Source organism: Hyperoodon ampullatus (genome assembly GCF_949752795.1).
Source record: "Hyperoodon ampullatus genome assembly, chromosome: 13".
In the NCBI taxonomy this organism is placed as follows: Eukaryota; Metazoa; Chordata; class Mammalia; order Artiodactyla; family Ziphiidae; genus Hyperoodon; species Hyperoodon ampullatus.
The window spans coordinates 36299529-36315963 of record NC_136926.1 but is presented as its reverse complement, the minus strand read 5'-3'; the positions used below and the strand labels follow the sequence as shown (position 1 = coordinate 36315963).

Genomic DNA, 16435 nt, shown 5'->3' with positions numbered 1-16435 from the left:
ACTCTTAGCTTTTTTCTTCTTTTTAAATCAAGCAATTAAAGGAGCACCCAGCATACAACACAGGGCGTGTGGGAGGACAGGCCAGTGATAGGAGCCCAGCCCTCCGGCCTCAGGCCCGAGCTCCCCTCGGGGCTCCGGCCGTGGCACCAAACAGCAGCCCCTCAGGGCCCGGGAGGGGGAAGGGGGAAGGCGGTTCCAGCCCCAGCAGCTTTCCCGTCCCTGTTGGTGCCCAACTGTCAGCACATCTTGTCCCACACCTGTGACCGGGAGGGGACCACATGTCCTCTGTCCAGCAGAAGGGCTGGTCACCTTCCCTTGCTGCGAGGAGAGTGACGGAGGGCCTCCCGCTGGAGGTGCGGCCTCAGGCCAGGTCGTCCAGGTCCACCTCAGGGATCGGGTCTCGCCAGTAGCAGAAAGAGCTGAACTCCGGGCACGGAAAGGCGGAATTCTGTTCCTTGTTGAGAAGTGGGAACACGTGTTCCACGAGCTCGCTCAGTCTGTGATACCTGGCAGAAGGAAGTGGGGAGAAAGCACAGCAACTGTTATTCATCAGTTGATCTGAGAGCACAGACTCTAGGTTGTGCAGCCAGTTACTCAGATTCCACAGATGGGAAGGATCCCAGACAGGCCTCCTTCTCAGGGCACCGCTGCCCTCTTCAAAGTCTAGGCCCCTCAGCAACCCCCCCAACAGCTACGGCAGAGGAGAAGACACCCCGGCAGAGGGGAAGACACCCCGGCAGAGGGGAAGACACCCCGGCAGAGGGGAAAGCCTCCAAAGGCAGGTGCAGTTCTGATTCTTGGCCCCTGGCTGCAAGGGCTCCAGGCTGAGAAGTGGGAACGCACTTACGATGACTTGTTTCCTTTGGTCCTTTCTTGTATCAGCTCACCCTTGGGGTTCACGGTGAAGATCCTGCAGTCCGGAACTCCAACTTGTGTGTAAGCGTAGACATCCTGCAGCAGAAAACATGGGGCAGGGTGATTACAGAGAGAAGAAATGAGGAGATGGTCCTGCGGTTCCTGTGAACCAGAAAATCGCCTCAACAGGAGACTGTGTACGGCAATCACGTGGAGCTGGCGTGGCGTAGCTTTGCCACTGGAGCCGAGCTTTAGACAAACACAAAGAGTGGAGCCACCACAGAGGGCGCTCGGGAAGCCAGAAAACTTGGGCGCCTCGGAGACACCAGGGGCCCCGGAGCAGGAGACGGGAAGTGGTAATCAAGGGGGGCCCTCGAGACCTGGTTCTGGGGCGAATCCAAGACTCGGCTTAGAATCACTCAGAACACGAGTCGGAACTGCTTGAGGAAATGGAATTGAAGCCACAGAGACAGAGGGCGTGCCCTTTGTCACACACCTACATTCTAGGACACATCTCCACCGACAGGCCCTTCCCAACCGCTGGAGAAAATTTACAACAGATAAAGTGAAAGCCTACTCAGCAGAACAGACATTCATTGTGCCTATACAACTGGTCTGAGAATTAACACAGGGCTATACCCTAAAAGTACACTCCTCTGAGTTTCACACACCACATCCTAATGTGTAGCCCAGAAGACACACTTACATTTGGACGGTTTCCAAAGGCCGCATAGAAGGGCTGCTTAGACGGGGCAAAGAGATTCTTGATATCATTTAGACACTCAATTTTGAACTTCTCTGGTTTCTTTTCTATTACTTCCCTAGGAGAAGAAAATACAAATATAATCACCAAATCCAAAATGGTAGTTTTCCTTGGTATGTGGTCCTAAAAAGATTTTATAGTGCTCACAACCACCCAATTTTTTTAATCCTTCATAACCGGTATCTTTCTCCTTCTTTGCCAACCTGACTTCTCAACTGTGTCCAACACAGACCAGGTGAGCTATGTGTGAGTTAGAACAATACGGAACCAAGATGCAGAAGCTCTGCAACAGATACAGTCTCGTCAGGCCCCCGTGTGCGCGCAGGTGCACGCACACGCACGCATACGCACACAGAGGCACCTGTGGAAGGCGGAGAACAGGCTGCTGGGGGACAGCATCAGGGGGCCGCGGGGCAGGATTGTGCCCTTGTCGTTGACCCAGTGCAAGTAGCCGCGGGTCATGTCGGCCATGCCAATGGCGCGGGCGGAGCAGTATAGGAACTTGTAGCCATTCCTGAAAGAGAACGCGTCCTGTTTAGCCTGTGTGCTTTGGCTAAAGGGGGGAAAATGCGTTTTTCTTTTTAAAGGTCCAAATAAAGTTCCTCTCATTTACTATGAAAATCAAATTCTTAAATTTAATAGAAAAATTGTTAGGATTATAAAGATCTCACCATTCCATCAAAAACACCATGTGGGGAAAATGGAGGTACATGCAACTAGGGATTACGCTATATTTACAAGTAATGATATAGCTTCAGCATCTGGTCCATGGAAGCCAAATTACAAAACAGACAAAAATTTGAGGTTATCTTTAAACAATCTGCTATAGATGAAAGATACAAAGGATTTTACTTATATAGGCAATTTCCAGAATGCAAATCATTCTATAAAACAAGGAGCAAAACTTTACCTGGGTAACTGACATACTCATAATTTTCATATTGTGACATTTTCAACTTGTGCTTAAGACACTGTAATTCTGCAGATCAACTTAACTCATAGGTATTGGGATCCCACAAAGGCCACGGCACTATTTTCTCACAAAAAGCACAAAAAAAGTACTCTGACAGAGAGGACCCCATGGTAAACTGATTACCCCATGCATGCGTGTATTACTTACTTAAAGAAATACAATTACAGATACTCAAAAAACCAAAACTGAAAATTGGCTCTCTTGTTAAATTACAGCTAAAACCCCCAAGTACAGCTATGATTATAGACACAGGCAGTGCCTACAGCCCACAGCCCTGTGAAAACAAGATGACGAGGTTAACATGCATAACAACGCATACCATGCCAGGCACAGAGCTCCTGTCCCACAGACGGCGGCTCACACTTTCCCCTGCGTGAGGCTCTAGGAAGGGGTGGGAAAGGAGAGCGGGAATAGCTGGATCATGAACAAGATTTCTGTGGACTGGCTGATGAACACTCTTTTTCTATAGTTCAAGCAAAATTCTAGCTCACCAGACACGTGGGTCAGGATACCTACTCATTGATGGCATGGTAGAGCTTTGCGATGCCCTGATGAGTCCAGTCTTTACCCAGCTGTGGAAGGATCTGTCCTAAAGCATCAGACCTAAGAGGGCAGAAACAGAAAAAGGTATCAGGAATCAAGCATATAAAGCCAAGTGTTTACCTATTTAGTTAAATACGAGCTGCCAGCAGCTGCCAGATGGGGGAGGGGTGGAGGGACAATCCCCAAAGGCGGTTTCCTTGGCCTGTGCACAGGAGACACGGACCCCGCCAGGAGCTTCCAGAAGGGCAATCAGACATGAGGGAACTGACCACCACACATCCTGTTTTTCTCCTCGCTAATCTCAACAGCTTCTTCTTCCCCCCACACCAGAATTTGGAGACCAAATAATTAAACCCTCCCCGAAGTTATCATTAGTATTTTTTTTTTGGCTGCGCTGCACGGCTTGCGGGATCTCAGTTCCCCAACCAGGGACTGAACCTGGGCCACCGCACTCGTAACCACTGGGCCTCCAGGGAATTCCCCAAGTGTTATTTTTGACGTTATGTCTGTATGGTCCCACTTATTTCCTCCCTCTATAAGACGACTCTGTGGGGACCGCACTCAGGACGTCTCAGTGTGTACAGTTTAAAAACTCTCCTGATGGTGGCTGGTTGCCCAGGTGAGGGACCCACCTCCCCCACCACACACTGAGCTGGGCGCCCTTCCCTGTCACCCCAAGGCTCCTGCTTACTTGGTTATCGTCCCATCGATGTCAGAAATGATGACCTTGTCGTTCCAGTCCCACAGGTAAATGGTCCCTGCACAGCGGCAGGTGCCTTGATACTGGGTTGTAATGCTAAACACGACGTCATTTGGGCCGTCTTGGAGCTTCAGTTTTGCCTTTTATAAAAAGTATAAGAATAAACAAAATCAGAGAGTTTTGAAAATTAATAGCACATCACTTTGATGGAATTACATGCAACAATTAAGTCACACTTTCCAGGAATATGTGGTCAGAGAAATTGCTTATGACACAACGTTACGTGAAAAAGGATCCCAGCCTCTTAAATATGTAAGTGTGTGTGTGTGTGTGTGAACACAGAAAGAATGGAAATACACAAGACATAGTAACTGTTAAAAAAAAAAAAAGCAAAGAAAATCAGTGGAAAACACAGTTTGGGAACAGAATCTGAACATTCCCCAAACCAGCAGCAGCGTTTTGGGACCCCAGCTCAGGAAGGACGGCCCAGGGCTGCGCCCGTGGCTCACACGAGCCACTGCCTGAACCATCTGTCAGGTGCCAGGCACTTTTCTGATCACAACCCACCCCGCCCCCCCGCCAACGTTTTCTCCTCTGTACCCGGGACTGCCCTGGAGCACAGCAGGACAATTTCATATTGAAAATGGGTGGAAGTCAGGGAGTGGGAAATAAACAGGAAGGGGGAAACTGCATCTAAGTAAGAAAATGTCATTTCCCTATGGTTGTGGCTCCTAAAAGACAGTGTGTGGCCTAGTGCCGGGCCAGACGTATAAGATTCATCCTGGAAACAGGCTGAGAACACAGATGCCCTGGTTCACTCCCAGACATGGAGGTGGGAGGCCCAGGGGTGGAGGAGGAAGAAGCATGCTGCAGGTCCTCAGGTGGTCCCGGTGTGAGGGACGCTGCTCTCCCGGACGCAGGCAAGCATTTCCACCACCACACGCTGGGCCGCGTGTGTAAGGCTTGGGGCCAGGTGGACAGGAGAGGAGACCCGTCGAGTTAAACAGTTACTGAGCTCACGTGACCTGGATCCACCCAGACCACATGCAACTCACGATCTGGTCTGAGGACAGACGAAGAGACTTCTTATAGGAGGTGGTGCTGCTGTGGCTCGGTGGCTCCGTAGGGATGGGGTCCACTTGGATGGATTCTTCCAGCTCCTGGGACCCCTCGTCACTTGATGAGTCTTCCTCAGCCGGCCTGTTCAACACAACCCCGTTACTGAAGAGGCAGCAGGGCGTTTTACAGACGACAGCTTTTCATTTAGGATCGAGAAGAGAAAGAGATCCCAAATCCATTCTAGGAGGAGCCGTCCCCCAGAGCCAGGGTCCACACCTGTGTATTCCTCCTCCCTCTACAACTGGCCGGTGGTTACTCTCCCACTGTGACTGGCCATTTTCTGCTCCAACCAGTGAATGCTACTAGGCCCGCTGATTCTTGTTGAAAAGGATATGTATGTTTCTAAAGATAAAAATCTTTAGAATCTTTCTTAGTGATTTAAGAAACTAACAAGATTTTACAGTCCTTTCAAAAGAAGAAGGTAAAGAGCAAGAAGATAGATAAACCCAAGTGTTTAGAGAATGGGAAGAGAAAAGAACCTGATGGAGCAAGAAACAGGGTGTGAGAAACAAGAATGGGGTATGTCGTGGCGCCTCCCCTCGGGGCAGCCAATCCACATGTCCAAGGCAGCTCCACTCCTTCCAAGAAAGAAAGGGACCCACGCCCAACTCAGATCCTGTTACGTCTCCCCTGCTGTGCCTGACAGCCAGGGAGCAGGGAACCAGGGACAGCACATCTCACAGTCCACAAGCTCTGCTTCCCAAAGGCCTGCATTTCAGGGCATCCGAGTCCACGGCTCCAGTACAGGAGGAGTATATTTACTGTAAGCTGATGATACAGTCTACACACGCGCGCGCGCGCACACGCACACGCGCACACACACACACAGAGCCATGCTACACGGCATGGCTTGCGGGATCTTGGTTCCCTGACCAGGGACTGAACCCGGGGCCCCAGCAGTGAGAGTGCTGAGTCCTAACACTGGACCACCAGGGAAGCCCTGAAGCTGATGATATTTTTAAAAGAAAAGTGGCAGTTATCATCTGCAGAAGGAAGCCACTGACTGTCACGCACGTCCACAGGACAAAGACATTTCTGACTAAGAATTAAACAAAACGGCCAACATCAGCTTGAATGCAATGGCCAAGGCGGGGGAGCCTGGAGAGACCGGGGGCCCCCACCTGCCACTGGCCGGCTCCTTCGCACTCGACGGCCGGTCGATGGGCGGCGGCACCTCCGATTTCCCTTCCTTGGCCTCTGGCAGCTGGAACGGCAAGATAACAGTGACAGTGTGCAGCTCTCCCCTACGGACAAGCAGAGGTCCATCAGCCGCGCTCCAGGAACGAGCAAAACCGCTTTCTGAATGCGCAACTTAAAAACGCTTAAGAAACAAACTTCCTCTAGCTTGAGCCAAAAGGACAGAAACCTGAGAGAGAAGTCATATGCTGTTTGTGCAAAGAGCTGCTGCCACAAAGTCAGGGGCAGGAATTGTTGAGAGAGCACCAGCTCAGTCACACAGTATAATACGACTAGGTCCACGGCAGGGATGCTGGACCTGCAGAACAGAGGGGACTGATGCCCCTCCCTCCAGCGGGGGAAGGTGGCAAGCTCTGGCTTCCATCCGGTGACACAGCGCGGTAGAAACGGCATCAGCTCTTGGGGCAGACTTAAGGTCACAGCCCAGCTCCAGCCCTCACCAGTTACGTGCCCTCGGTCAAGCTACATCACCTCCTTGTGCTCCAGCTTCCTCACCTGTAAAACAGGAATCCAAACACCTACACTGCTGGGCTGTAGTAAAGGTGAGAGGTAATGCATGTGAAGCACCTAGCATCAGACCTGCACACGTAACTGTTCAAACACAGTGACTACTATTATTAAAAGAGCATTATGTGGCCCAACTTGACTTGTGCTTGGCAAAAAGGTTTTTTTTGAATAAACCAAAGATTCACTTCTTTTCAGCCCATGGAAAGGATTACCTCCAGCTCAGTTACCTGTTTGGTTATGCTCTCTCTCTTACGCCAAAACCACCAGCGACCAGATTTCTTTGGCATCTTATCTTTGACCCAGGACTCAACTGTGGCCTGAAAACAATCAACACAGGTGAGTGTAGCCATCTGTCAGTCACAAGGCACTCGACTCCTTTCAACCATTAACGTGTAGGATGGTGAGCAACGCTTTCCACACCTCCCAGACTCCTCTGAAAGATGGACAGTGTCCTCTTTTGTGGCAGTCCTGTGGTATGAGATTGGGTGGTCTGGCTACGTAGGAGCAGCCCTCTTAGGGGCTGGCAGGCAGCCTGCTCTCATTTCTCTACCCTTGGGAAATGTGGTTCTCATGAGTTATGAGGACCAGCTAGGCTGATGATGTCATCTTGGTGGACAGATTCAAAGCAAAGCTTCATGTTCTACATAACAGACTTTTTAACCACAAGCTGAATGAATCACACCGATGCCACGCTTCTGGTGGCCACATACCCTCTTCTTGCTGCTTCTTTCCATATTAATGGGAGGAAATGTTTTCATTTCTTCTATATTTAACTAACAATTAGTAAAACCTCTCAACCTTCATATACCATCAGAAACCGGTATAAATATCTAGTAAAAATGGCAAAGATATGGCAGCCCAGCTAATTTCCTACACTTTGGGGTATGAGATAATTTGAGTGACAATATTCATTTTAGAATATTAAATAAAACTGAACAGTACCCAGTTTAGAAATACGCACATCCGGATTTTTCGAAGCACTACATGCTGTAGATACCTCCGAGGGGGCAACAAACAGCGGAGGATCTCACCTTAGGTAAGCTCTTCTGGAAGACCTGCAGGCTGAGGATCATGGGAGCCGCCAACGCCCAGTTGTAGTAACTGTGAGAGTAAAACCGTGCAAGACCGTCACACAAGAGAGGAGAGGGTGGGAGGGAGAAATACCACATAAAATGCCTTATTCTCTTCAATGAAAAGATGATCAGCTCAGTTGCTTGCCACATAAGTAATCTTTGCTTCAAGCCAAACTTCTCTGAGCAGAGAAGCAGCACAATGTACTGGGTAGGCCAAAAGGTTTGCTCGTTTTTTTCCGCAGGATGGCTCTAGTAGCACTCAGTTGTCTTTAACTTCATTTGAAACAATTTTGTTAGATTGTATTGTGACAGGTGTCACATCAGCATGCATTTAAAAAAAGACTTATGGGGCTTCCCTGGTGGCGCAGTGGTTAAGCACCCGCCTGCCAATGCAGGGGACACGGGTTCGATCCCTGGTCCAGGAAGATCCCACGTGCTGCGGAGCAACTAAGTCCATGCGCCACAACTACTGAGCCTGCGCTCTAGAGCTCGTGAGCCACAACTACTGAAGCCCGCGCACCTAGAGCCCGTGCTTCGCAATGAGAAGCCACCGCAATGAGAAGCCCACACACCACAATGAAGAGGAGCCCCCACTCGCCGCAACTAGAGAAAGCCCGCGCGCAGCAACGAAGACACAATGCAACCAAAAATAAATAAATAAATAAATTTAAAAGAAAGAAAGACACCAAAATTGGTGGTTTTTTTTTTTTGGCAGTACGCAGGCCTCTCACTGTTGTGGCCTCTCCCGTTGCGGAGCACAGGCTCCAGACGCACAGGCTCAGCGGCCATGGCTCACGGGCCCAGCCACTCCGTGGCATGTGGGATCTTCCCGGACCGGAGCACGAACCCGTGTCCCCTGCATCGGCAGGTGGACTCAACCACTGCGCCACCAGGGAAGCCCATAAATTGGTGAATTTTTGTGTAGCCATTTTAACACTGAAGATGGAAGAAAAAGGCAATGTTGTCAGCATACTATGCTTTATGATTTCAAGAAAGGTAAAAATGCAACTGAAATGCACAAAAAGATTTGTGCAGTGTATGGAGAAGGTGTTGTGACTGATTGAACGTTTCAAAAGTGGTTTGTGAAGTTTCGTGCTGGAGATTTTCGCTGGATGATGCTCCACAGTCAGGGTAGACCAGCTGAAGTTGACAGCGATCAAACCAAAACCATAATTGAGAACAATCAACGTTATACCACATGGGAAATAGCTGACATACTCAAAATATGAGTATGAAAATCATCTGCACCAGCCTGGTTATGTGAATCGCTTTGATGTTTGGGTTCCACATAAGTTAAGGGAAAAAAACCTTCTTGACCATATTTCTGCATGTGATTCTCTATTGAAAGGTAATGAAAACGTTCCGTTTTTAAAGCAAATTGTGATGGGCGATGAGAAGTGGATACTGTACAACAATGTGGAATGGAAGAGAGCGTGGGGCAAGCGAAATGAACCACCACCAACCACACCAAAGGCCAGTCTTCATCCAAAGAAGGTGATGTTGTATATGTGGTGGGGTTGGGAGTCCTCTATTATGAGCTCCTTCCGGAAAACCAAATGATTAATTCCAACAAGTACCTCTCCCAATTAGACCAACTGAAAGCGGCACTTGACGAAAAGCGACCAGAATTAGTCAACAGAAAACGCGTAATCTTCCATCAGGGTAACACAAGACCGCATGTTTCTTTGATGACCGGCAAAAACTGTTACAGCTTGGCTGGGAAGTTCTGATTCATCTGCCATATTCACAAGACATTGCACCTTCAGATTTCCATTTATTTAGGTCTTTACAAAATCCTCTTAATGGAAGAAAATTTCAATTCCCTGGAAGACTGCAAAAGGCACCTGGAAGAGTTCTTTGCTCAAAAAAGATAAAAAGTTTTGGGAAGATGGAATTACGAAGTTGCCTGAAAAATGGCAGAAGGTAGTGGAACAAAAGGGTGAATACGTTGTTCAATAAAGTTCTTGGTGAAAATGAAAAATGTGCCTTTAATTTTACTTAAAAAACTGAAGGCACTTTTTGGTCCACCCAATATAAAACAGAGTAGCATTTCAACACCTCATTTGAAAATAAAGCTGAGGCTTTACCTTCACTTCAAAGTCACTCAACTGCCCATTAGCTCGTTTATATGAAATGTCATATTTTATAGCGAGAAAGACTGTAATGGTTAAAAACAGCACTTGGGGAAAAAAACCTGCAAGAGTATTTAATAATTACAAAAGCAAGAGTACTTACCGGTTATATATCCGTATTACAAGGTTGGGATTGTCTATAAGTCCAGGGTTTTCTGCAAATTCATGGTAAGTAATGATATGCTCCATAAATTTCTCTGCAGTGTAAAACAATAATTATCCATTTGGTTAGAGATTACATAAATAAATACCCATATGAGATTATCACAATACTACCTACATTGAAGGGACTATAAGATAAAAAAAAGTCCTTTAAAACAAACAAACAAAAAACCCACCAACTAACTTTTCTATATGCATCAAAAGCAAATGTCAGACACTTGAGGTTTTTTTTCCCCCAGGACAAGAAAGAACACTTCTTTTCTATTCCCCCTCTGCTACCACTCCTCCCGCAGATGGGAAAAAACAAAACCAAAAACCAACCAAACAAACAAAGAAAAATGGGAGAAAGGGATAAACCAGGACTCCTAGGAAAATAGATTACAGATGTGGCAAGAGGGAGGAAGATACGAAGGCACAGATGCGCACACACTCCACTCCATAACCAGTGAAAACTGTGAGCTTCATTCTTCTAAGCAGGAGAGACTGCATACCTGGGGAATACTCGTGGGGGTCTCACAGCATTAAGTGCACAACTACAAGCTACGTTAGAAAAAACAATCGAAACATTTTACAGTGCTTGGAGGATAAAAACCAAACACACGCCAGAATTTGGCGTAGGGTCTCGTCAAGAAATAAATCCCAAGCTCTTGCAGAATAAACGAGAACTGTGCATGAATTTCTATATGCTGATCGCAACCCTGCGCTCTAATGCAGGCCAACAGAGACAATTCTCCCTGGGGTTGTTCCTCCTGGCAATCTGTGTATTTATTACTTTTACTTGCCGTTTCTGCCTCCCCCAATGACAAACTCTACCTAAGTGAACAATATTCTTTTTAAGTATAAATTTTATAGTTTACATAAATTGTATATCCCCTCCTCCACCTATATTTTTAAAGTGAAGGCTTATGAGGATTATAATTAAAATGTGACCTATTTAACTTTGTCCCTAGAAGGAACCACTGGCCATAATAACACGCTCTTAATTTCTAGCAAAAAGTAAAACAAACAAATAGAATTAAGAGGTGGAAAAGAGGCACAGTGATCACCCTGTGACGCTAAGAAGAAGATTCAGGGAAGCACAGACGTGAAGCTCAGAGTGCCTGGCCTGCCACATGCAGAAGATGAAGGATGATGTTAGTTATAAAAAGAAAATCTTTCCTTAGAGGAAAGTCAATCAAGGGCCACTAGCCAAACTGAGAAAACATTAAGAAGAGTTCAGTTTACAAAAGGAGGGAAAACCAGAAAGGCCAAATAACTTGGGACAGACGTACACATGGCTGCTCAAGCCACAGCAGAGTCGTCTGAACCGGCCCCGCTAAGCAGCTCCCTTGTCTTGTCTTGAGCACCTTTACTCTCCGGCGCCAACTCTCAAGATGAGACAGAAAGTAACCCCTTCTACCTTTAGCCAGAAACATCCATCTACTCAGAAGACAATCAATTTTGGCAGCCTCAGGCCCTCCTCTCCTGTCTCAGGCTCGCGGCAGCCAGGCCCCAGTCCCACAACTATTCTTCCAACAACCTTACAGAAGAGAAGGTGGCCAGAGCTGCGCTGACCCCGGTCGCCCAGCAGGCGGGCCGCCCGAGACCCTGGCCCCAGACATGTGCCCTCTCCCACCCACTTACCTGTACCCCAACACGAGGTACCTAAGTGAAGGGCCAAGAGTCCGACAGCAAAGGCGGACCCTGGTTACCTGCACAAGACCCCGTGAGCTGGATTCCCACAACGGCTCGAGGCTGCTTTCTCAGCGGGGCAGAGGTGGCTGCTGGCCTACCTTTAGAAATCTCTCCGTTCTCACTGAGGCCCCCGCAGAGGGACAGGGTGACGTCGGGCAAGTCCATGGCAGAGTCCGAGAGGCACTCGGTGCCGCTGTCGGCGGCCGCGCTGCCCACAGACTGTGGGGACTGGGAGCCAGAGAGCGTGTCAGACTCGGGCCATTGCCTGGAGCCGGGCTCCGACTCGCTGTGGGAGGAAAGCATGGCCTTAACACAGCTGCCCGCGTTCACAGCTGCCCGCGTTCACAGCTTCCCAACCACAGGGCTCCCTGGGCGCTGTGAACAGAAGCCGGCTGACCTGCCATCGGACGCGGCTTTCCTTAGGGAGTGTTGAGAATCCTATCACAGATGACACTGAAATAACCTAACAGCACTGCTGAGGAATTAACTGAATACAGTGAACACGTCACAAACATCACTACCGTCATTCACAATAATGCAAACTTTTCAAAGATGGACGTTTTGACTTAAAGGGGCATAAGAGTTATAAGCATTTATTTACATCTGTATGATGAAAATGACAGAGTAATTAAGAAAAATCTGGTGTTTGAAAACCTTTTGATCTTAACTTCCTAGAAAGGCTGCAGTGCTATATATATCCTGTAGAAAATGCTGTAGTCCAAGGTTGTATTACTTTTACAAACAAGGCTTTTCTAAATCATGTTACTTCACAAAATACAACACAGAAATTAACCAAGTGAAAATTCTCAGGAGCCTAGACACACCTCAAGAAAGAAATGTACTGAGAAACTAGAAATAAGCTGTTCTTACACTAGTGAGTGCCAGAACCAAAGTCGAGGGTATTCAATGTTTTCACTTTTCTAAATAAGGCACAAAAGCTAGGTTTTAGAAGCTGATCCTAAAGGAAACTTTCTGTAATGGAGCATAAGTTTGAGAGAAAAAAACCCAAGGAAATGACGCCGTAAGTCTCTTAGTCATGAATGTTTACTGCTCTATTTCAATGTCACATTGAAATACTGTTCTAGAATTTTCAAATTCTTTTACTTTTTTTTTTTTAAAAAAAAGCCAGTATATGAATGTATGCTATCCAGTGAAGTTATATGATCGTTAGGAAAAAATCTGAAATTTGAACAGTAGGTGGCAGCAGCGCACAGATATGTCATAAATAGAAAGCAGTTTCGAACACGATCATGTTTTGTATTTGAGCCTCTGAAGAAAACTTTAGGTTTTGGGATATCAGGTTTTTGGGAATTCTCTCTCCTAAGAGCAATGAACACACATATCACAATATTGAGATCAATCGGATCAACAGAATGTGTTCCTCACTGGAAATGGTGAAAAAGCCAAAGCCACTTAAAGCAGCAAAACCTGCTGTTATGCTGGGGTCCCAGTGCAGGCCGACCCCTGGGGTAAAACACAAACACCCTTGACTTAAACCTCCTAGGCACATGGCTAGGTCCTCCTGCAGTCACGTGTGGCCACCTGATCAGATGACTGAGCTGTCCATGTGGACAGAAGGCGTGTGCTGCATTTTCCCCAAGCTGGGCCCCTGAACAAACTGCCCCGTGTGATCCTCTCCTCTCCCCACTGAGGCCCCGGAGGGCATGGTGGAGTCTCAGGATGGAAGGAGCTTGCGCTCCTGAGCCCGTGTGCAAGTCCTCCCACCAAACACCAGCACTAGAACAGCATCACGTGAGCAAGAAATAAACTGCTGTGGTCAAGCCACCAAGGTCTTGAGTTTTTATCAGTCAGAGCAGCTGGTGTGACCCTCACCGACGCCACCACTTAAATACAGAGGACCCACCTGACTCAACAGGCCACCAAAGACACCATGAGACTGATGTGATTTAGGGTAAAGTTGAGCTCTAATCACAAATACTGGCTATTCAGTCAAGACGGCAATGGTCACGATGATAAAACAAATGCTTACGAGCATTTCAATAATCTCACAGTCTCTAAATGTTTATGAATGTCTCAAGAAACAACCAGCTTCTGAGGTAAGAGGCCTGGCTTGGTGAATGGCAACGGTCCCAGACGGTGAAGTTATAACAGCACAGGGAGGCCACTGCAGTAGTCACGCTTCCCCAATTTTTAAAAGGGAAACTAAGAAATCTGTCTTAGGAATCCCAGTGTAAATAAATGATTAAGGACTGGGAGATTGGAAACAAAGAGATAATTTTAAGACAGCTTACATTTTAACTTTCTTATTGGAAAAAAAAAAGGACCAGTTTTCAGTTCTCTCACCTTAAAAACCCAGCTATTACTTCAAAAGAAGTGGATACTTGGAGACAAATGTAGGGCAGAAAGCTAGGAAGGAGTTTTAAGGAACTTCCAAAAATATCTGTAAAAATTTAAGTATCCTCTTTTCAATCCCATCTTTCTATTTTAAATAAAAACTTAAGACATGCTTTTCAATAATTTACCTAAAAATCTTTAATTATGTGTGACTATGGCTCAGCATATTCAAGCCATACTTCTCACGAGAAAAGTAAATTGTTTTTTATAATCATAGGTAATTATCATGGAATTTCCCCAAGAATGGAAGTGACCTTGGGAAAACAGCACAAGTCTATCCCTGCTGAGAGCTCAGTGTTATTCCACGGTGAGAGTCATGGAGAAGAAGGGGGAGGGGGTGCCGGGGGTGCTGAGAGCCGAGCTCCAGGGGTGCACAGGCCCTGGAAAGGGGCCCCACCAGACCCGGGACTGCAAGCGGAGACTCTCTGAAGAGTGAAGGCCTCCTTTGTAAAGCAGCTCTAAACAAAGATATTTTACCTTTAAAACACACAGTAAAGGAAACAAATGCTAATGAACAGGAGGTGCTAAACTGAAGTCAGGTCCACTGTTAGGCCCTTAGGTAGGCTTCACTAGTGCACCTTACCTTCTTACTGTATTGAAAATTTTTTCATAAATAGGTAAATTATTAATTTCAAATCACTATAGTCAAAACAACACATGCACAATTTCTGAATTTTCCAAAATCTGAAGCAATCATCCAACTTAGCTAAAGGATACCATCCCCTTGCTCCTTTTTCTCAGACAGAATGCTTTGCTCTAGAAACATCGAGAATATTTCAGAGCTGCCCACTCTTCAATATAAAATCCACTACCTTTTGGGGAAATAGAGAGCTGCAACCTCAGGTTCTAGTGCCTTTAGGTCATCCAGGTAAATATCATCAGGTCCCTGGTGTTGGCTTCTCTTGTGGACACCTGTTTTCATTTAAAAAAAAAAAAAATTGGAGATGAGAACTTGGTTATTCTTCATTTACAACTCTGCAAGAAAACAAAGGTTTGCAAGTAATAAAACAGACCATGATTGGAATTACGTTGTATTTTTAAAGGTGTCAACTAACCTCTTTCCCTGTGTGGGTTCTCATCATCCATGCGAATGGAAGAGGGCGTCAGGGTCGCGCTCCTGACAGCCGCCCAATAAACACGCGCTGAGTCACGCATTCTTTCACCTGCTCTCACGTGAATAATCCTGGGCCCTAAATCGTTTACACTTGAAGGTTAACGTTTATTATATTTACAGCACGAACAAAGGAGACCGAACCCGAACCTGATGTGACCACCAGCATCGAGAAAGAGGCCATCATTCTAACGCCATGAGGGGAGGCTTGCGGGGAACAGGGTGCTTGCTCGGTGCCTGCGGAGGGCAGGACCCCTCACCATGGGCAAACCTGGCAGTCAATGCCTTCGACACAGGATCACGGTTAGCATCTCATAGTGGGACATGATGAGATGCAGTAGGGAGCATCTTTAATTCAAAAAATAAAGAACATTTAACCCAAATCCAATCACGCCTCTAGAGCTGTGCTGCCCACTCATCACTGCCACACGTGGCTGCTGTGCACGTGACCTGACCTAATCTGAGTGAGGTCTGTAAAACATGAGAAGTGTGTGCGTGTTTATCTTTAGTTCTATGCTATTTCAACACGTGCGCTTCAGGCGGCTACCATCACAATCAATATAAAATACTGTCACCACACAGATCCTGCTGTGACCGTTTACAGCTCTACCCACTTCTCTCTTGTTCCCTCCCCCACCCCACTGCTAACCCCCGGCGGCCGCTAATCTGTTCTTCCCTTCTCTAACTTGGTAACTTCAAGCATGTTATATAAATAGCATCATACAACATGTAACTTTTTGACATTGGCTTGCTTGCTTTCTTTACTCATCATTGTTCCTTTTTTTCCCTTAGTATTTCATGGTATGAAGTACTTATTACAGGTTGCTTAACCATTCACCATTCAAAGGACATCTGGGTTGTTTCTAGTTTGAGACTATTAAGTATAAATCTGCTATTAAAATTACCGTACAGGTTTTTGTGTGAACGTAATTTTCACTTGTCTGGTATATTTTCCCAAAATTATGATCCAATGCCTCTGCTTCCTCACCAACATTTGATGGCGCTACTATTTTTACTTTGGTCATTCTGGTTTCAATTTGTATATATCCAAAGAACAATGATGTTAAAAAAAAAAAGAAAAACACACACCAGCTTTCCAAGGCTTACTATAAAAAATGTAAAATATATCCATAACTTCTACATTAATTACTTGTTAAAACTATAGTAGTTTGAATTTACTGCTTTAGATAGAATACATTAGTAAACTTAGTTTCACTTGTTTATTTTTACTTTTTTTTTTTTTTAATGTTAGAAGACTTAAGTTCCAGTTT

The 16435-nt window shown here is 46.4% G+C and overlaps 1 protein-coding gene across 1 annotated transcript in view; it reads right to left on the bottom strand.

Moving 5' to 3' along the window:
* The window catches only part of LPIN2 (lipin 2), a 34565-nt gene continuing 18130 nt past the window's right edge, over positions 1–16435 (bottom strand). The window contains exons 5-18 of the mRNA XM_079718165.1: positions 15109–15257; positions 14866–14965; positions 11797–11984; positions 9966–10059; positions 7689–7758; positions 6885–6974; positions 6075–6157; positions 4890–5034; positions 3826–3974; positions 3108–3194; positions 1980–2132; positions 1562–1676; positions 848–951; positions 1–506 (exon numbers count right to left, since the gene is read on the bottom strand). Of these exons, the coding sequence (XP_079574291.1) occupies positions 362–506; positions 848–951; positions 1562–1676; positions 1980–2132; positions 3108–3194; positions 3826–3974; positions 4890–5034; positions 6075–6157; positions 6885–6974; positions 7689–7758; positions 9966–10059; positions 11797–11984; positions 14866–14965; positions 15109–15257 (1672 nt within the window). The 3' untranslated portion in view covers positions 1–361. The remainder of the gene's footprint in view (positions 507–847; positions 952–1561; positions 1677–1979; positions 2133–3107; positions 3195–3825; positions 3975–4889; positions 5035–6074; positions 6158–6884; positions 6975–7688; positions 7759–9965; positions 10060–11796; positions 11985–14865; positions 14966–15108; positions 15258–16435) is intronic.